Here is a 21,354-nt window from a genome sequence, read left to right as displayed (position 1 = left end):
AATAATGATGAATTTTAGGATTTGTTAATTGACTATATACACTACAGAATACCGTACAGTAAATCTACATTCCCAAAGTAAACTCCTATTCTGACGCTCTCCAATTTGAGTTGAGGGAGTCAACTAGAGAGAACTGCGAAGACAGCGCCATCCTGTGGTAATCTGGGTGAGTTGGGAATGAGACGCGAAGAAATGTTCCCTCATTATTCTTCGTACAATCATATTTCATATTTTAAAAAAACATATAGCTCGGCAATACATTATCCTTGTGGACCACGTTAAAACAGATAAACCCCAATTGCACATATAATAGCATCGATTCAGTGTAACTAGAAATCTGTGTTTAATGAAATATTTATAATGCGGGAAAGCCATAAACTGTGCTCCTGCAAATTGCTTTGCTACTTTTAAGGTGGTTTCTTCAAAATAATCCGATACCGAGGTAATAAATGGATACGTTGACGTAACTCTTAATGACAAATGATATGTTACTTTTCATTAAACAGCAAATGTTAACGACACGGAGCACATGCATTATGTTATTTCAATTAAAAAGCCTTAGAATATGTACTTTTTCTAAATGAACACAAGTTTGAAAGCATATCATATCACTGCGCTTTTGTTGAAGGCCTTACTGTCAAAATTGGATGAGCAAAGTTTCAAATAACCAGTGACTTTTAAGGAATATTCTTAAATCCGGGATTTCATCTTTTAAGTGGGGAGGTGTATAGCCTAAAACTAGGTTAAATGCCACTGGAGATAACTCATGGGCTTGAAACCAGTTGGACTTTCGGTTATAACTTTCTCCAAACCTTTCCACAACTTAAGATAAAAGCAAAAGACTGCGGGGGGCGCTGTCAATCTGAAATAAAAAGAGAAAAGGCTGGAAAAACTCAGCAGGTCCGGCAGCGGCTGTGGAGAGGGAAGCAAAGTTAACGTTTCCACATCTTCGAAGGAATAGAAAGCAGCCCGTGAATTTCTGATCAGGTTTTCAATGAATTGTTGCCACCCAGCAACTTTCCGCCAGCAACCATTAATTAACACCCTCCTTAAAAGGTACCGTAGGGGAAAATTCTCTATCGTGAAACTACATCAGACCCAAAGCAAAGTTAAATACTCCACTGTATGGGTCGAGTGTTGGGATTCCCCCGCACCCCAACCCCTCTGTGCTGGATAATATTTTCTAAGATTTAACAAGTTCACAGAATGTAATGATGTAATGATTTTTTAAAAAACTGTTAAAGACGTGTTAAAACCCCCAATAATGGCAGAGCGTGCTCTAAATTAGTTAATCCTCGGGATTAACACTGCAAAGAGTGTCCCAACCAAGGCCTCTCCCATTTGGAATAAGGCTCGTGGATTCTGTTTCCAAGATCCTGACGAAGCAAATAAACTCCAACCTTTTCCATTTGAATTTCAATCTCCCAGTATTTCATTCCCCCTCAGCAGTGTAGGATTGCAGGGCCCTGCTGATAAATACTGCTAATGTTGATTGGGGTCATCGGCATAAAGAAATAAAATATTAGGTAACGCAAACATTTTAAAAAGCAATTTAAATAAAAGAGGGGCGCATTTTTCTTACAGCCAGTGAGGGTGGAAGTTACAGAGCTCAGTAACTGACCTGGTCCCTCTCAGGGCTGACCTCATGTCATTGACTGATACCAAAACGCTCGACCAAGCGTCTAAATCTTTATTGCACTTAAAGCCTTGATTTTGCAGAAACATGCTTTGTTCGTAAAATATCTAAAAGGTTACAAAATGTTTCCAAATGGCCATTGCAATGACATTCAGATTTACTGCGTAGATCAAATCGAGCTCTGAGGTGCATCAACACAATGTAAAGAACGTAACAAAGACTTCAAAATGGTCATTACAGGAAGTGTAATCTTCATCACATTTAAAACTAATATGGTTCCATAATTGGCTACTTCGATGCACCCGATGTTAAGTATTTAAGTATTAGTTGTTATCGCTCCTTTCGCTTTGGTTACACTGACCCCGACTAATGGCTGCTAAAGCGATAAGCAGCCTGGGCTGCTAGCGTCCCTGTCCAACAAGTGCCTCCTATTGGCTGAACCCAATGGTAAGACACGGCCATATGTCGCACGGCCGTGTTAAAAAAAGTTAATCACATCTTGTGCTGGGGATTAAAGTCACAACAGATTTCATTTACCTTCTGCAAGTGAGGGAAACCTGGGCCGCTTAGAATAGAATGGAAAAGGCCACAAGGTTACTGCTCAGTAAGACTCCACATGCAATGTACTGGGGCAATTGTAATCGCTTCGGGATACAACCAAGGAGAATTAATATCGGAGTGGCAAGGTCATTAATAAACTCTGAAGAAGAGTCATACGAGCTCGAAACGTTAGTTGTGTCTCTCTCTCCACAGATGCTGCCAGACCTGCTGAGTTTTCTCAGCATTTTCTGTTTTTGTGGCATTAATGAACTGTTTATCGATCCGTATTTAGTACATTGAGTTTGGACTGTTTTATATTTTGAAGTGTTTCGACTCCATAAGACATAAATTGGTGTGTCCGTCACCGGAGCTCTCCCTCCGCAGCTGCTGCTAGACCTGCTGAGGTTTTTTTTCAGCATTTTCTGCTTTTATATCACAAATTCGACAGGTTCTGCCTGGAATTTCTCTCTCTCTCTCTCTCCCTCCCTGACCCTGCATTGGTTTGGCGCTCATAGCTCGAGTTCCAGATCGCCAAAGGGCTCAGAAATCTTGGACCCACACCCCTGTTGGGGCGAAGGTTAATTTTTGTGTCGCTTTATTTTTTACAGGATGGCCCACGCCGCTTGGCTGAGGCGCTCCAGCCTAATGAGATTAAACGTTTAAGTGACAATGAATGGCTGTAATCTGGTTGATGCGGTTCTGTGGATTTAAATCGGCCTGACAGTCTGCCTCCACCTCAGACTGGGGGCTAAAGGAGGGTGGCTTCGGGTCGCTACTGCTGAGATACCCCCTGAGATACTGAGATTTCGCTCCCCCCTGCCCCAGGCTGGAGAGGGGAATCACCTCGCTGAGAAGCATGGCTGGGGCATCATGCTTTTGGCTGACGGTTCTGTTATTCAGCTCCGCCCCGGCGGCTCAGATGTTCCAGTTCACGCTCATGCTGGACATGGCCGAAGTCCTGCTGGACAATTACTGCTTCCCGGAAAACTTGGTGGGGATGAAAGAAGCCATCAGGCAAGCCAACCAGAGCGAGGAAATCCTGCACGTGGCCGACCCCCAGACGCTGGCCGCGGTGTTGACCGCCGGGGTCCAGGGGGCCCTGAATGACCCTCGGCTGCTGGTCTCCTACGAGCCGGGGGGCTCTCCCATCGAGACGGTGGATGTCCCTCTCCCAAACCCGGAGATGCTGATGGACCTGGTCCAGCACTCCATCAAATTCGAAATCCTGCAGCACAACGTGGGCTACTTGAGAATTGACCACATCTTCGAAGAGGAGGTGGCCAAAGTGGTCGGCCCGGCTCTGGTGGACAAGATTTGGAAGTACATAGTCAGCACGGACGCTTTGATCCTCGACCTGCGGTACAGTGACAGTGGCAAAGTCTCTGGGATCCCCTTTGTCATCTCCTACTTCTGCGACGCTGACCTCAAAATTCACCTCGACTCCATCTACGACCGCCCGTCCAATTCCACCCAGGAGGTGTGGACCCTGCCCAGCCTGCTGGGCGAGAGGTACGGGAAGGGCAAAGATGTCCTGGTCCTCATCAGCCGGCACACCCGGGGGGTGGCGGAAGACGTAGCCTACATCCTCAAGCACTTGGACAGGGGGCTGTTGGTGGGGGAGAGGACGGCGGGAGGCTCGCTGAACATCCAGAAGTTCCGCATCGGCTCCACCGGCTTCTTCATCACGGTGCCGCTCTCCAGGTCGATCAGCCCCATCACCGGGCAGAGCTGGGAGGTGAACGGCGTCTTCCCGGCGGTGCTGGTCAAGGCAGACCAGGGGCTGGAGAAAGCCACCTCCATCCTGGCCGTGAGGAAGGCGGTGCCCGGTGTGGTCCGGAGGGTCACCCAGCTGCTGGGCGACTATTACTCCTTCGTGGACCACGTCCCCGCCCTGGCCCGCCAGGTCTCCAAGGTCGCCTACTCGCCCGTGGTCTCGGAGCAGGACCTGGCGGCCAAGCTCAACTATGAGCTCCAGGCCGTCTGCGAGGACCCCAGGCTCACGATCAGGGTCAGGTCGGAGCCCCAGGTCCCCCCAGCCGCCCCGCCGAGCGAGGCCGTCCCAATCCAGCACCCGGCGGGAACCCCGCTCCGGGTGGCGATTCTGCCGGGCAACATCGGCTACTTCCGATTCGACCGCTTCCCCGACGGCGCTGCCCTGCCGGGGCTCAGCCCTTCCCTGGCCGCCCAGGTCTGGGGGCCCATAGCCGGCACCGACCACCTGATCATCGACTTGCGCTTCAACACGGGCGGGAGCTCGGCCGCCGTCTCGCTGCTGCTGTCGCACTTCCAGGAGCAGGCGCCGGCCGTCCTCTTCTTCACCGTCTACAACCGGCTGACCAACGCCAGCACCGAGTTCTCCACCCTCCCCGACCCGGGGGGCGCCTCCTACGGGTCGAAGAGGGGCATCTACGTGCTGACCAGCCACCGCACCGCCACTGCAGCCGAAGAGTTCGCCTACTTGATGCAGTCGCTGAGACGGGCCACTGTGGTCGGGGAGATCACCTCGGGCACCCTCCTCCACTCCAGGTCCTTTGCAATCGACAGCACCAACCTGCTTCTCACCATCCCCTTCATCAACTTCTTGGACAACAATGGAGAGTATTGGCTGGGCGGTGGGGTGGTCCCTGATGCCATCGTCTTGGCCGAGGAGGCGCTGGAGAAGGCGAAGGACATTATAGTCTTCCATGCCGAAGTGGTCAAGCTGGTGGAGGACACGGGGAGTCTTTTAAATGTCCACTACGCCCTCCAAGAGGTGGCCACCAGGGTCAGCGCGGTGCTCAGCACCAAGTGGCTGGAAGGCTCCTATCGCTCGGCCGTGGACTATGAGTCCCTGGCCTCCCAGTTGACCTCGGACCTGAAGGAGATTTCAGGCGACCACCGGCTTCACGTTTTCTACAGCGACGCCGAACCCGACGTGCCGGAGGAGCAGGCGGTGAAGATCCCCACGCCCGAAGAGCTCAGCTACATCATTCACGCCCTCTTCAAAGTGGAGGTGCTGCCCCACAATGTGGGCTACCTGCGCTTTGACATGATGGCCGACGCGGAGATCATCAAGGTCATTGGGCCCCAGCTACTGGAGCAAGTGTGGAACAAGCTGGTCAACACCGACACCTTAATCATTGACATGAGATACAACATTGGTGGCTATTCGACTGCCATCCCCATTTTGTGCTCTTATTTCTTTGGTCCGGAGCCTGTCCGACACCTCTACACAGTGCTTGACCGCTCCACTCTGTCAAGGTCAGAGATATGGACAATGCCCCAGGTAATGGGTCAGAGGTACGGCTCTCATAAGGACATCTACATCCTAACCAGTCACATCACAGGTTCTGCGGCAGAGGCATTCACCAGGGCCATGAGGGAGCTGAACAGGGCCACAGTGATCGGGGAGCCCACCATAGGAGGGGCTTTGTCCGTGGGCACTTACCGGATAGCAAATAGCTACCTCTACCTGTCCATTCCCAACCAGGTTGTCCTCAGCGCGGTCACCGGGAAGGTGTGGAGTGTCTCCGGAGCCGAGCCGGACGTCACGGTTCAAGCCAACGAAGCCCTGGATGTTGCACTGGGCATCATCGAGCTTCGGGCCAAAGTGCCCTGGATTGTCCGAACGGCCGGGAAGCTGGTCGCCGACAACTACGCCTTCGCTGAAACCGGCGCGGGGGTGGCTGGACAGATCGCCGAGCTGGTCAGCCAGGGGAGGTACAACATCATTAACTCTGAGGCTGAGCTGGCCCAGCAATTGTCAGAGGACCTGCAGAAACTGTCGGGCGACAAACATCTCAAAGTAGCGCACATCCCCGAAAACTCAAAGGATCACATACCCGGTGTGGTTCCGATGCCGGTAGGTTTAACTCCCCCTCCTCGGCGACGCCCTTTTCGGAAGCGAAACGTGCCCCCACTTAAGAAAATGAAGCAATGTACTCGCTATTTGGCGTTTATTGCCAGGGGAATGGAATATAAAAGTGGGGGTGGGGGGGGGGAGTTTTTCTGCAGCTGTCCAGGGCTTCGGTGAGACCACATCTGGAATAGTGAGTGCAGTTTTGGTCTCCTTATTTAAAAAAGGATGTAATTGTGTTCCAAGCAGTTCAGAGAAGGTTCACTTGACTCATTCCTGGGTTGAGGGGCTTATCCTATGAAGAAAGGTTGATCAGGTTGGGCCTGTACTCATTGGAGTTTAGAAGGATGGGGGGGTGATCTCATTGAGACATGAGGGTAGATACTGGGAGGATATTTCCACTTGTAGGGGAGACTAGAACTTGGGGACGCAGTTTAAGAATAAGAGGCCTCCCTTTTAAGATGGAGATGAGGAGAAATTATTTCTCTCTGGGGATCGTTAATGTGTGGAATTCTCTTCCCCAGAAAGCAGTGGAGACTGGGTCTTTGAACTTATTCGAGGCTGAGTTATATAGATTTTTGATAGACAAGGGAGTCATGGGTTATGAGGGGCAGATAGGAAAGTGGAGTTGAGACCACAACCAGATCAGCCATGACCTTATTGAATAGCAGAGTAGGCTTGAAGGGCCGAATGGCCTACTCCTGCTGCTAAGCCCTATGCTCCTGTCTTCCTATGTATTTGTGCATATTAATTACAGCCTGGTTTGTATGTCCTTTTTTCCTAGATTCCACCCCCTGAGATGTTTGAGGACCTAATCAAATTTTCTTTCCAAACGAAAGTGTTTGAGAATGCTGTCGGCTACCTCCGATTTGACATGTTTGGTGACCTTGAACTCATTACCCAAGTTTCAGATCTAATGGTGCAACATGTCTGGAACAAAATTGCAAACACCACTGCGCTGATTGTGGATCTTAGGTAATGTACGCTGTAACATTGACCAACCGTTGCAGTGTTCCAATTCCCCTTCATAGCCTGAAAGATGTCAAAATTGTGCATAACTGCATGGTTCCTTCCGCTGTGTGCCATGCATTGTCAACAACTCATGTCAATTGTATTGGAGTCATCTAGGCACTCGAATACTCTTCAAGTGTTAGGTATGTCACATATCTAAGTCTTGGTGTGTGGTAATAAGCTTGGGCCTGATCTTAGCTTGAAGTGAATGTGTTTTGAGCAAGAGAAAAATCTCACCCGGTTTGAATCTCCATTGCAATGCAATAATTGGTCCACGTGCTGATCAAATTCCAGGGGCCAAAGATATTCCAAATCAATCAAGAGTCTTGTTGCAAAATTATAGTCTCACAAAGACATCTTGCTAACCTCCCCTGGTTTACCCCAAGCCAACCAGGCCAGATTACAATTGGAACTAGAGCTGGCACAGGTACAATGGGCTAAATAGGGCCCCTCTCTGTACTATATGATTCGATGATTTTCTATGGCTGCTTCTCAAGTAAATGTGTGATCTCCCTGTGCGGCATTAATTAAAGGCATACACACTATAGTCTTACAGATCATAACCATCTCGGTTAAAATTGAATACCTGCATTTTGCTTTTGCTCCAAGAATCACAAAGGGAAGATCCACAGCTATGCAACCCATCCTTGGAGGACTCTGCTTTATGAACGGTTAGTTGACACTGTAAGCATCAGGCAGCATTTCAACTTTCTGCAACCAATTGCAACCAGACTGCAAGTTTAGGATCGATGCGAACCTGCTTTATGCATCACATTCGGACTAAACATGTGTAGTGTCAATTGGGTGTGAAGGCCCAAAGAGACATTGAAGTTCACCAAAGTGAGATGGGCTCTGATAAGGACTCCCTCTTGTTTTTTTTTCAGTGTCAGGATTAAGCCTGACTCCGAATTTAGGCCCTAATTACATTACAATTACAATCTCTGCACAAATTAAATAGATATGGGATTGACCTTATAGTTATAATGTAAAATAACTCCTAGAAAAGAAATAATACTAAATATACAAAATGGTGCTGATTTTGGTACTTATTCTCACTTCCCCCACCCACCACCCATTCATTCTTTTTATCTGATTCCACCTGCTCCAATGCTCCTGCATCTCCAAATCTGAATTCTCCTCCTTACATTTTCCTCCTGTTTCCTCAACTTCCTAACCTCTCTTTACTTTTTACCAATGTTTCCCCCTCGCAGGTCCACTAACTTAAAAAAATCTTTTTATCCACTATAACTGAAGTTTGGGAAGGCCACTCCCACAATAGCACTCCCATATATTTGCATCATGAGAAGGGTTACAGCCAAAGAGACCGAGGCTGCTTCTCGTAAGGGTGCCAAAATGGCTCGACTAAATGAGAAGCAGAAACACACAAGGAGAACATTTAAGGCAGTGGAACCACAGTCCACAGAGGCAGCAAATGAAAACCAATGACAGCAAAAAGCTTGTCCAAGTGATCAAATCTTCCAAACCACTTTATTTCCAAATAACATCTACATTCTCAGAGTGGTCAGCTGTCCCCATAAATGTTGAGGTTTGGTTTGTAGACACTTGAATTTGCCAACGAGTGACATGCCAACTAAACATGTTTCTCTAACGCTCTCTAAACAGTTGTAGATTTTAACTGAATGTATGGAATAGCAAACAAAAGGTTGTCATGCTAATACAAAAATAGCAGTCCTCAGATGAGTGCAATCTTTGTTAATGTCATGTGCAGTGACAGAGATGAAGCAATATAAATAATGACTAAAGTACTTTAATAATGCAATACAGTACTTCCAAAAGAGTTACCCACAGGCTGTACAGTGACCTCAGTGCAGAAATGCGCCATAATTCATCTTTTTTCCAAGTTAATAAGTGGAGAGTAATTATAGATATATACACTATTCACAATTACAAGGCTCTAGTTCATAATTAAACAGTGTGAAGACATAAGCCACAGATGCGTGGCTGATCTGTAACTTGCCTTGATCATTCATTAGATAATATAAATCAATTTTTTCCACTTACCTGCACTGTTGACAAAGTATATGTTTTAATGCTGCAGTTAGTTGGACACACAGGCAAGTGCACTATTCATAATTCTGGTTGCCACACTATAGGAAGGATGTGATTGCACTAAAGAGTGTGCAGGGGAGATTCATCAGGATGTTGCCTGGGCTGGAGCATTTCAGCTATGAAGAGAGATTGGATAGGCTAGAATTGTTTTCCTTGGAGCCAAGAAGGCTGAGGGGGACCGGACTGAGGTATACAAAATTATGAGAGGTAGATAGGAAGAAACTTTTCCCTTTAGCGGAACCAGGGGGCATAGATTTAAGATAAGGGGCAGACGATTTAGAGGGGATTTGAGGAAAGTTTTTTTCACCTAGAAGGTTGGGGGGGGTATCTGCAACTCACTGCCTGAATGGGTGGTAGAAGCGGGAACCCTCACAACATTTAAGAAGTATTTAGATGAACATTTGAAATGCCATAGCATACAAAGCTATGGGCCAAGCACTGTGAAATGGGATTAGGGTAGAAAGGGGCTTGATGACCGGTGTGGACATGATGGGCTGAAGGGCCTCTTTCTGTGCTGTAAACCCTATGATACTATAATAGCAAATCTGACTTCCCTTCATCAAAAAGGAAACACTAACAATGACTGACAGATATGCGGGTACTGAATTGCAGGGATATTTTCAAGCTTTCAATAGTTATCAAGAAATAAAGGATAACGATAAAACAATAATTGATATCAGCCCAGATTTTGTGTAATGTTAAGAAAACTGTGCACGTGTGCACAAAAGTTGCTCCTCCAGGGTGTGCGCTGTTGAGGTCTTCCCAACATGCCTTTCTTAAGCAGTTAGAGAATTAATGAAAATTTCCACCTTTTTGCTGTTAGTCCTGCTGTAAAAACCCTTAAAAAGTTACACCTTGTTAAATGTAGTGTAATTGAGCTTTTAATGGTATACTAAGTTCAGTGCTCCTTAGAAGAGCCAGCAGGGACATGATGGGCCAAATGGCCTTCTTCTGTGCTGTAATGATCCTTTGATTCATAATTATTGTTAGACACCCTCAACGGCCCTGAAAAACTAATTTTATACTTGCAGAATATTAAATTTCTGCATTATAAAAACATTCCATATATTTTTAATTTTATAAAGTTTGTTTATGATATTTTAGCTTCAAACTTAATCCAAACATAATCGTGTATTTTGCTCTCTGAGAATTTAAATTGAAAGTGAAGGGAGTTTGCATTTCTAACTTCCTTGTTTGCTGTTGGTAAGAATACTTCAATGTGATTGGTGGCTTTGTCAGGAAGGTATAATAATTTTCATAATGTTATTGGAATTTATTGTAAAGTAGAGTAATAGTGGGGTCCATGTCTATGGGTGTGTGGGTTTGGGGTGGGGGGACTTAAATGAATTAAAGGCAGTTGGTCTGAAGGCTTTGATGTACCAGAAGATAAGCTAGTTTTGAAATGTTAAACAGGTAAACACAGGGGAAGTTTTAGAATGTGAGGTGTAAAGGGAACATTTGAATTTTTAAATAAACCAGAATAGCTTGAATTCAAAATAGGGCACGATATGTTTCACCTAGCCAGGAGAAGTGAAGAAACAATATTTTTCCCAAAGATCATTGGTAAAATTGGTACCAAGATAGATTTTTATTATTAGAGAGGTAAAGTCCAAATACATAGTGAAATAATGGGGATTTGCATTCAAAGGGGAAATCTGTATAAAGGAGATGAGATTGTGCATAGGAAAGAAGGAGTTCTAAGATCTAACAAGTGTGAAAAGCCTCCAGCCTCTATTTACCAAGCTGCTCTCTGCAAGAACTGAAGTTAAGAAAACTCACTCTGAATTTGACTATTCAGGGTATCATGTTACTTTGCCTGGGTCTTTTGTGTTTTTACTGTTGCCTTAATGGAGATGTAATTGGGAGTTAGATTAATCAGGTGAGCTAGAAGTTACTATAGTTGTAATTTGTAAACCTATGTATGTGCTTAAAATCATTTTTTTATTTAATAAATGTTTAATTTAGTTTTTTTTTAAAGAAACCTATAAGACTTGGTGAACTTATTAATACTGAATTCAAAGCCCACATCTCAAAATAAGCACAAGTTGCAAATAGTTGTGACAGCTGCTTCAAGTTTCCCTCTGGGATTTGAGCAGCTTAGCATTTACCATCTGCTGTGCCATAACAGGCTTACTCTACTTGTTGCCATCACTGCTGCTGGTTAGCTGGAGATTCCCTTTACTTGTTGCCAGACTTAAACTGCCATAGAGGAAAGTAGAAATCCAAACTAGAGAGTGCTAGATCTTTGTGGACAATAATCTTCAGAGTCAGCAGTGAGCACCTTTGCTTTGCCACTGACTGCAAAACCCAGCCCAATGTAATGACTGAGCAAGGTGAATCAAAACATTTCAGAACACTAGTGATATAATGAGCTAGATATTGGTCTTTCATTTCCGCGGATCTAAGTGCAAATCTAGCCCAGGCTGATTGGATGAAAGTCACCTCAGCAAGCTAGCTGTAACAGTCCAATATAACATGGATTTGGTTGGACACCACTGACTTTCAGAGAGATTGTGCACAAAACTATCCATAGTTTTGAATAAAATTGGGAATCCCATCTAGAGATCCTAAATGATGGCTGCCATGGGAAGTGGAAATGGCAATGTAGCAGAAGTGCAACAGAGGGTGCTATTCTGAAGTTAAAACTGCAGCAGATTGTTTGAGCAGAATAGATGGGGATTTACTGTGCATCCAACTTCACTACACCAAGTGTAGCTATATTGGGGAGCTTTTTTATTCTTTCATAGGACATGAGCATCACTGGAAAGGCCAGCATTTGTTTCCCTTCCCTAATTGCCCTTGAGAAGGTGGTGGTGAGCCACCTTCTTGAACCCCTGCAGTTCCTCTGGTGTGGGTACACCTACAGTCCTGTTAGGAATGGAGTTCCAGGATTTTGACCCAGTGACAGTGAAGGAACAGAGATACGGTTCCAGATGCTGAATGGCTTGGAGGGGAATTTGCAGGTGGTGGTGTTCCCATGCATCTCCTGCCCTTGTCCTTCTATGTGGTTGAGCTCATGGGTTTGGAAGGTGCTGCCAAAGGAACCTCAATTAGTGCACCTTGTATATCATACACACTGGCATCACTATATTTCAGTGTGGAAGGAGTGAATGTTTAAGGTAGTGGATGGGGTGCCAATCATGCGGTAAACTTTGTCCTGAATTGTGTCAAGCTTCTTGAGTTTTGTTGGAGCTGCACTCATCCAGGCAAATGAAGAGAATTCCATCACACTCCTGACTTGCACCTTGTAGATGGTTAACAGGCTTTGGGGAGTCAGGAGGTGAATTACTCACAGAATTTTGAGCCTCTGGCCTGCTCTTGTAAGTCACAGCATTTATATGGCTTGTCCAGTTAAGTCTCTGATCAATGGTAACACTCAGGATATTGACGATGGGGGATTCAGCTAAGGTATTGCCATTGAATGTCAAGGGGAAATGGTTATATTCTCTCTTGTTGGAGATGGTCATTGCCCAGCACTTGTATGGCACAAATGTTACTTTATACTCATCAGTCCTAGTCTGAACATTGTTAAGGTCATGCTGCATGTGGACACGGCTGATTCAGCTTGATACCCCCAAACTGGAAAGTGCTCTGTTCATGGATATTAGTATGTTTCACCTTAGTGAAAACAGCTGCACTGGAACTAATGTGGTTTCACACTATCGAATGTTGTGTTGTCTTTGAATTTTAGCAATGACGTTCAGGGTGACTGACTATGTTGAATTTCATTTGATTACAGAGGATTTGTAACCAGTAACTTGGGGGTTGTTCTTTTCAATTCTGATTAAGATGATATTATTTTAAAAACTTAAGTTTTGTTTTAATACATTGAAATCTAAGAGTTTTATTGATGTTTTCAGAATTAAGTTCAATAGTTCCATCCATTTAATCCTGAAAACTATAAATCACTGTCCTCACGTTGCAGTATTAAACCCAAAGTCATAATGTGTTGTATTTGATAAGATCTATTTATAACTGTATCCTAATATAGTTGTATAAATAGTAACAGAATGTTACACCATTACAAGTGCTATTGCACTCAGGAAGATGCTTAAAAATGAGATGCAGTTCTTTTATGCAATTCTAGCAAATAACATTTTGATTATTGCCAATGTTTAAGATGAAACCAATGCTTGCTGCATTCTGACAGCAAGTGGAAATACGTGTTTAGTAATTACAGTTGTTCTTTCATGTCACGTGACCAGGAGGTCAGTGCTACAGGATTTTTTTTCTGGCTGATATAATTTGGAAATTAATCACTATTGTGGTGGAATATGACAAAAAGGCAAATCCATCATGTGCAATTGAATGCATTTCTTCTTAGAAAATCATAATATGGGCAGGCAGGGTCAACATGGTTTTGTGAAAGGGAAATTGTGTCCAATTAATTTATTAGAGTTTTTTTCAGGAAGCAACAAGCAAGGTGGATAAAGGGCAACCTGTAGATGTGGTGTACTTGGATTTCCAGGAGGCATTTGGTAAGGTGCCACATAAAAAGGTTACTACACAAGATTAGAGCACATGATCTTGAGGGTAACATATTAGCATGGATAAAGGATTGGCTTACTAACAGGAAGAAGAGACTATGGATAAATGGGTCTTCTTAGGTTGGCAAGTTGTAAGTAGTAGAGTGCTTCAACTATTTACAATCTATATCAATTACTTAGATGTAGGGATTGAAAATATGGTAGCTAAATTTGCCAATGACACCAAGAGAGGTAGGAAAGTAAGTTGTCAAGAGGAGGTAGAGAGTCTGCAAAGGGATATAGACAGGTTAAGTGAGTGGGCAAAACATTGGCAGATGTAATTTGGGAAAATGAGAACTTGTCCACTTTGGCAGGAAGAATAGGAAAGAAATCTACTATTTAAATGGAGGGAGATTGCAGAACTCAGAGGTATCTGGGGTCCTGGTACATATGAATCACAAAAGATTAGTATGCAAGCACATCAAGTGATTGGGAAGGCAAATGGAATGTTGGCCTTTATCGCAATGGGAATTGAATATAAAGGTATGGATGTTTTACTGCAGTTGTACAGGGCCACCAATGGAATACTGTGTGCAGTTTCAGCCTCCTGATTTTAGAAAGGAAATAATTGCATTAGACGCAGTTCAGGGAAGATTCACTCACCTTATTCCTGAAATGAAGGGCTTATCTTATGAAGAAAGGTTGAGTGGGTTGGGCCTATACCCATTGGAGTTTAGAAGAAAGAGAGGTGATCTTATAGAAACATACAAGATCCCGAGGGTGGATATCAGGAGGATGTTTCCTCTTGTGGGGGGACTAGAACTAAGGGACACGGTTTAAGAATAAGAGGACTGCCTTTTAAGACAGAGATGGGGAGATTTTTTTTTTCCCTCTGCAGAGGGTGGTTAGTCCGTGGAATTCTCTTCCCCAGAAAGCAGTGGAGGCTGGGTCACTGAATTTATTCAAGGCTGAGTTAGACAGATTTTTCATAGTCAAGGGTTATTTGTGGGGGGTGGTTACAGAGGGGAAAGTGGAGTTGAGACCCCAACCAGATCAGCCATGATCTTGTTGAATGTCCGAGCCGGATCCAAGGGCCGGATAGCCTAACTCTGCTCCTATGTTCAAAGTGGAAATGGAACAGCTGAGGTGCCTGCCTTATTTAGAATTACATTCAATCTCAAGTTTCCCTTTGCTCATACACATACTTCGCATCAAAATCTTTAACGTAGATATGTGAGCAAGTTGATTACTGATACATTTAAGTCATCAAATAATCGAAGCATGAACACAAGGGTTATAATTTCCTTCTTTAAAAGAGGCGTTGGTGTCTTCTGATGGTAATGGGAACAAACCTGCAAAATACTTTATGAATTTACGGAAGGGAGCAAAACTACTTCATGGCTGTAATTTCTAGACCATCGAGGGGGTGTAACTGCTCTATCGCTGAAAGGCCGAGATAACTGCGCCGCTGAAGTCAAGGGTTGGCGGTGCAGGTACATAAACTGTCCAGTTTGACATGAATGATTTAATTCCCCACAGGCCTGGTTAAGGGTCATTAAGGGCGATGTGTAAAATAAAGCAGCCTTGACTTTTGAGTGAAAGACTCGAAGGAACAACAATCCATCGGCGTGGCTCAGTTAGATATCTGCTTAGTCCTTCCGTCTCCCTGTTTAAACAATCCTGGCTGTTGTTTGAATGTGTCCGAAAACGCTAACGCAATCTTCCCGGGGTTAACTAATTCAAGCATGTATTGTGTCGTGCAGGTACAACATTGGGGGCCCTACCTCTTCTATCCCAGCCCTCTGTTCTTATTTCTTTGACGACGGGAACCCGGTGCTCCTAGATACCATTTACAGCAGACCTACTGACACGACCTCGGAACTATGGACCATTCCCCGGGTAGCAGGTAATTGCTCAAAGACTGCATTCCTTTCTAAACGCGCTTCGTTGCTTCTTTTGTGTGTGTGTGTGCCATTTTTGTCATTGCTGCCCTGTGTGTATTTGTTGGTTTTGGTTTTTTTTTGTTAAGGGGAGCGATATGGCTCGAAAAGGGAATTAATTCTCCTCACGAGCAACTTCACTTCGGGGGCAGCGGAAGAATTCGTCTTCGTCATGAAGAGACTGGGGAGGGCCCTGGTCGTTGGCGAGCTGACGAGCGGAGGCTGTCACCCTCCGCAAACCTACCATGTGGACGACACCAGCCTGTACCTGACCATCCCGACCGTCAGGTCTTCCAGCCCGGAGGGAGTCTCCTGGGAGGGGACAGGAGTCGCACCCCACTTCGAGGTACCCGCTGGAACAGCGCTGGAGAAGGCGAAGGAAATTTTGAGAAGTCACTTAAGTGGACATTCCTAATTTACTCCCGCGTAGCTTCAGCAAGCACACACACACACACACACACACATATATATAAATATCACATAATTAAGTTCAAGTAGCTCACCATGCCCTTCAAATAGAATTAAAAATAGAAAATGCTGGAAAAACTCAGCAGGTCTGACAGTATCCGTGGAGAGAGAAACAGAGTTGAATTGTTATGACCGATGCAGTTGGAAAAGCGGAGTCATTTAAAATTCCCCGGAGGGAAACTTTAAACAACTGTCATAACCTATAATTTTAAGTGCTATGTTTGAGATGCCACTCTAAATTCGGGAATCAGACCACCAGTTCGCGAGGCTTTACATGAAACTAATTGAAACATTTTATTAATTTACACAGGTTAAAATATACACACATGGCTGCAAATAACTTGTAACAAATTCCCAAACTAATCTCCACTAAGGCAACAGCAACCCATAGAGTTAACCAAACACCAGGCAAAGCATTTTCACCTTAGGAATTCAAAACAAGGTTTTTTTTTTTCACTGTGGAGCCAGATGGAGTCTTGCAGCTGCCTTTTGATCTCAAGGTCAACTCTGTTTCTCTCTCCACAGATGCTGTCAGACCTGCTGAGTTTTTCCAGCATTTTCTGTTTTTGATTCAGATTTCCAGCACCGGCAGTATTTTGCTTTTACCTTCAAATAGAATGCCAGGTGTGCTAGGGCGAAGGAGCTAAAACGCAATTGTCCATCTGTGGGGCACACGTGGTACATGTTCAAGGCCCACACTTCTCAGTTTGTACCACCCACTGTGAAAATACATAAACCATCGCATTTCATAACTGTTCTCCAGCAGTTCAAACGTGTGTAATAATAAATGTCTGGACTAATGCGTGCTATTAGAAAGAGTGCTCCCCAAATTCGAACCCAGTTCCATGACACTATCGCACAGTTGGATCCCTCCATCTTGCTCCCTTTGTTTGTGCTAGGCTGCGATCCATTTGCTATATCTGTTACAATTGTTTCTGGTTTACCTATCATTTGCTTTCTTACAGTCTGGGTGATTATCCCGTTAACTTAATTTTCTCATCAATGAATATGGTGCAATGTTTCAGGGAAACCCTCATTATAATTTTGAGGACACTGTGTAAATCGCCGGCTGATACAATAAAATGTTTAAAATTAAGATTTGGAGAAAAAGGTTTGATCTGCTGTGGTGTGTTAATCAGTGTCTGGGCCTAAAAGCAACTCTAATTTCTATCATTCCTATTAAAACAAATTCAATATCCTTAAAATGGTATCTATAGTTACACATATTAATGTGAAACACGTTTATAGAATCCAGGCAACGAACTGTTAACTTTCGGCTCTGAGAAAAGAGTTGAACACGTTGAATCAAAACGTGAATAAAACAACCTTAACTAAAATTCGAATTCAATCAAAATCTGGAATTAAAAGTCTGACGGTGATCACAAAACCGTTGCCGATTGTCGTAAAAAAAAACCATTTAGTTCACGAATGTCCCTTTAGGGAAGGAAATCTGCCATCCCTACTTGGTCTGGCCTACATGTGACTCCAACCCCACAGCAATGTGATTGACTCTTAAAATGCCCTCTGAACAAGGGCAACTGGGGATGGGCAATAAATGCTGGCCTAGCCAGTGACGCCCACATCCCATGAGCGAATAAGAAAAGCAAAGGGCTAGAGATGGCTGGAGCCGAGTGCACCAAGATCATCGTTTTAATCCCTTGAAAGTGAACGTTTAGGACAGGGTTGGTATAAATTCATCTTTCCTGGTCACCCATAAACTGGCTAACTCCTCCGGGTTTGGTACAAGCTGAATCATCCGGGCCAGATGACCCTGAGCGCCTTTTCCAAATGGTTTGTCCACGGTTTAACTTGTCCACGATTAGCATTGCCTGGAATTGGGTAGGATTTGGTGCCAACGGGTCGGGGCAAGCCTACCAGGGGAGAGCGGGGGGCGGGTCACACCTCACGACTTCACTATGTCCGGTCTTGGCTGCTGCCACTCCTGTGTCACCATGGGCCTTTACTTGGATATCAGTGTGGTGTTTAATTCTTCATTTTAATACGATAGACTAAAGTAACACGGGATTAAAGTCCACAATAATTCCCCGTTTGCGAAGTCGATAAGTAATAACTAGAAGTGAGGAGCCAAACTGTAAACATAAGTCTATCAAATTTCTTCAGCAAACAGATATTTAAATCTAAATAGCATTCTGTAATTTATAAGAGAAAAAAAATTAGCGCAGGAACCTGGAATTGAGTATAACGGGCACTTATCGCTACAGTTTGCCATTTAACATTCAGACCATAACGAAAGTGTCGGTCGAAGGTGTGTTGCTCTTTAATATCCAGATAATAAAATATTACTTGCTTGTTGTGAACTTTGTGGTCCGTCTTCTCAGTTGGAGGTGCTAATCTCTCCTTTTTGATTGGCTAAATATTGTTTTTTCCCTTTCGAATGCGTGAGTTTCTGTTTTTGTGATTCACCAATCAAAACGCGCAAAACCGCTCTAGAAGTTTCTGCCCAATCACATTGCAGGAGACGTTGGCCAATCGGGTTGCAGCCTCCACGGAAGTCCTCGCCAAAGATGGGAGTCCGGAAGCTTTTAAGAACGGAAGGAGAGAAACTGACGTTTCGTGGTAGATGTTTCCTGACCTACTAAATGTTCCAGGATTTATCTGGTGTTCTTCTTGATTTCGAGTTTCAGCTTTTAATAAGTGCTGCTTGAAAGCGTGTGTATTGCTTTGTGATCCTGGAAGTAATTACTTGTAGCTCCATATTACAGCACATTGATGCCTGGTTTTCCAAAGTCTAGACTCAGGAAGCCCATGGACTGTGTCCCAGTTCTGCTTTCCTCGCTGCCCGTTAGTTCCCAGTAACCCAATTGAGGTTAGCTTCCCCCTCCCCCACTTCAGTCCCTTGAGGCTAGGCAATCCAACCAGTTTGGGAGGGAAAAAGAGACACAGAACCCGGTGTCCTATCCCCTTCTTAACCTGCCAGTAACACCACTGGAGCTCCTCCACTTAATAGATTTACAGTTTAATTCATGATTTTTAAAACAATTTAATCTCTTAAAGGATGGCTGCATTTGTTGTCCATCCCTAATTGGCCTTGAACTGAGTGGCTTGCTAGGCCATTTCAGAGGACAGTTAAGAATCAACCACTGTTACTGTGGATCTGGGGTCATGTGTAGGCCAGACCGGGTAAGGATGGTAGATTTCCTTCCTTAAAAGGCATCAGTGAACTGGAAGTAAAAACAGAAAATGCTGGAAAAACTCATCAGACCATAAGACATAGGAGCAGAAATTAGGCCATTTGGCCCATCGAGTCTGCTCCGCCATTCAATCATGGCTGATAAGTTTCTCAACCCCATTCTCCCGCCTTCTCCCCGTAACCATTGATCCCCTTACTAATCAAGAACCTATCTATCTCGGTCTTAAATATGCGGTCTGGTAGCACCTGTGGAGAGAGTTAACGTTCAGTCCAATATAATGCTTCTTCAGAATTGAAGAGGTAGAAATGTGATAGGCTTTATACTGTTTAGAAGGGAGGGAGGGGGATGTCAGGTGGATTAAAAGTCAGGGATAGGTTAGGGGGTGGGGAAAATTAAATGACAAAGAGGTCATGGAACACAAAACAAAGAGAGTGGTAAAGATAGCATTAAAATCTAAAGCTTTGGTCCAGAGTAGGTGTTAATAGCAGAATAAAGGTCAGCACTGTCTGAAAGCAAAGTAGCAGAATGTGTTAATATCAGAGAAAGGGTCAGTGCTGTCGGAAAGCAAAAACATGAGAACAAAATACACCAGCTTCTTAGTGACACACTCAGTGAACCAGATGCATTTTAGAGAGCAGGCCTATCTTGAAACATATTATCACTAATAGTTCTAATTCTCTTTATTGTTACATTACATCATCACAGACAATTCATGATTCCAAATGCTGTTGCCAATTGTTACCTTCATCTCCCCTCCTGCTTTTCAGTCAATAATGGTGGCCAGTATAATTTCACATTTTACCAGCCACATCTATTAGAATAGATAGGTGCGTGATGGCCAGCACAGACACATAGGGCCTGTTTCTGTGCTGTATAACTCTATGGCTCTATATAGTTGGTAGCACTCCGGCCTCTGAGTCAGAATGTTGCAGGCTCAACTCCCAATCCAAAGATTTGACTGCAAAAAAAGCTAGGCTCACAATCCAGTGCAGTACTGAGGGAGTGTTGCACTGTTGGAGGTACCATTTTTGGGTGAGACATTAAACCAAGGCCCGTCTGCCTACACAAATGGAGGTAAAAAAAAAAACAGAAATCCCATGGCAGTGCTTGGGAGAAGAGTTGGGGAGTTAACTGGTGTTCTGGCCAATATTTATACCCAAATCACATCACAAAAACAGTCTTCATTAAATTGCTGTTTGCCAGAGTTCGCTGTGTCCAAATTGACTGACGGCTGCCTCACATTACAGCTACATTTTGAAGTGACTACGCTTCACAAGTACTTCATTGGCTGTACAGCGTTTTGGGACGTCCTGTGAGGCCATGAAAGGTGCTATAGAAGTGCAAGTCTTTCTGCCTTCAGCAGGCCATCCCCATGACGACGGCGGCCTCCCCGGGCAGCGCAGGGGTCTTAATAGAGCGGGCAAGTGATCCGCCTCGCAGACCGTCTCTGGAAAACTGCTCAGGTAGCGGGACAGCAGCCAAGAGCTGCCCTGGTGCTGTTACCCGCTTTTTTACCATAACCGCACCACCGCCTGCGGACTGGTAAAATACAGCCCAATATCTCTCTATGTGGCTCGGTGTCATGTCTTCTGATGCTCTTTGGGGCGTGCTTTTATTACTTTAGAGGCGCTACATGAATGTAAATTATTATTGTTGCTTTTTTTTTTGCCTTTTATATGTGTAAACCGTAACCACAATAGAATGAATGGCCTCCTTTGGATGACTTCGGGAGATTTTCACAATTCCAGAGAGAAACTCCAAGGATTTATTGGAGGCAGAGCTAAGTTTCTCAAATGGTTTGTCGGCGATGCCTTATATATTCGCACCTGAAATACAGATCCTTCTTCAGAAACCAGCGCGCACACGATTCGCCACACTGCCTTGATCCTGCTCCGTCCTCACGAGTTGATGTGCCGCGCGGTAACTTTCCTACAGTCAGGACAACACTTCAAAATCACTTAATTGGCAGCAAAGCCCCTTAGGATGTGCAGGGCACCATAACATTGTAAGTTAATATAAAAGCGAAATACTGAGGATGCTGGAGATATGAAATTAAAACAGGAAATGCTGGAAATACTCAACAGACCTGCAACACCTGTGGAGAGAGAAACAGAGTTAACGTTTCGAGTCTGTATGACCCTCCTTCAGAGCTTTATGTTGCATAATTGCAAGTTACAGCGGTTATCTATTGGGAATATTTTATGATTGGATGGCACAATCAAAGTAATTTTCTCCA

The 21,354-nt window shown here is 44.5% G+C and overlaps 1 protein-coding gene across 1 annotated transcript; it reads left to right on the top strand.

Annotated features, from left to right (window-relative positions):
• Positions 1-1,659: 1,659 nt before the first annotated feature.
• Positions 1,660-17,062, top strand: LOC144668561 (retinol-binding protein 3-like). The gene is made up of 4 exons (XM_078530707.1): positions 1,660-6,017; positions 6,796-6,986; positions 15,322-15,464; positions 15,588-17,062. The coding sequence occupies exons 1-4, from the start codon at positions 3,033-3,035 to the stop codon at positions 15,911-15,913; spliced, it is 3,645 nt and encodes a 1,214-aa protein (XP_078386833.1). The 5' UTR covers positions 1,660-3,032; the 3' UTR covers positions 15,914-17,062.
• Positions 17,063-21,354: the final 4,292 nt, after the last annotated feature.

Source organism: Cetorhinus maximus, chromosome 27, assembly GCF_964194155.1.
Source record: "Cetorhinus maximus chromosome 27, sCetMax3.hap1.1, whole genome shotgun sequence".
Lineage (NCBI taxonomy): Eukaryota > Metazoa > Chordata > Chondrichthyes > Lamniformes > Cetorhinidae > Cetorhinus > Cetorhinus maximus.
The sequence above is the reverse complement of the archived record's forward strand: the minus strand, read 5'-3'. Positions and strand labels throughout refer to the sequence as shown.

Coding starts and splice junctions, on each gene's coding strand:
- LOC144668561 (XM_078530707.1), top strand. CDS start 3,033: ATGGCTGGGGCATCATGCTTTTGGCTGACGGTTCTGTTATTCAGCTCC. Junction 6,018..6,795: donor CCGGTGTGGTTCCGATGCCG/GTAGGTTTAACT, acceptor CTTTTTTCCTAG/ATTCCACCCCCTGAGATGTT. Junction 6,987..15,321: donor GCGCTGATTGTGGATCTTAG/GTAATGTACGCT, acceptor TGTGTCGTGCAG/GTACAACATTGGGGGCCCTA.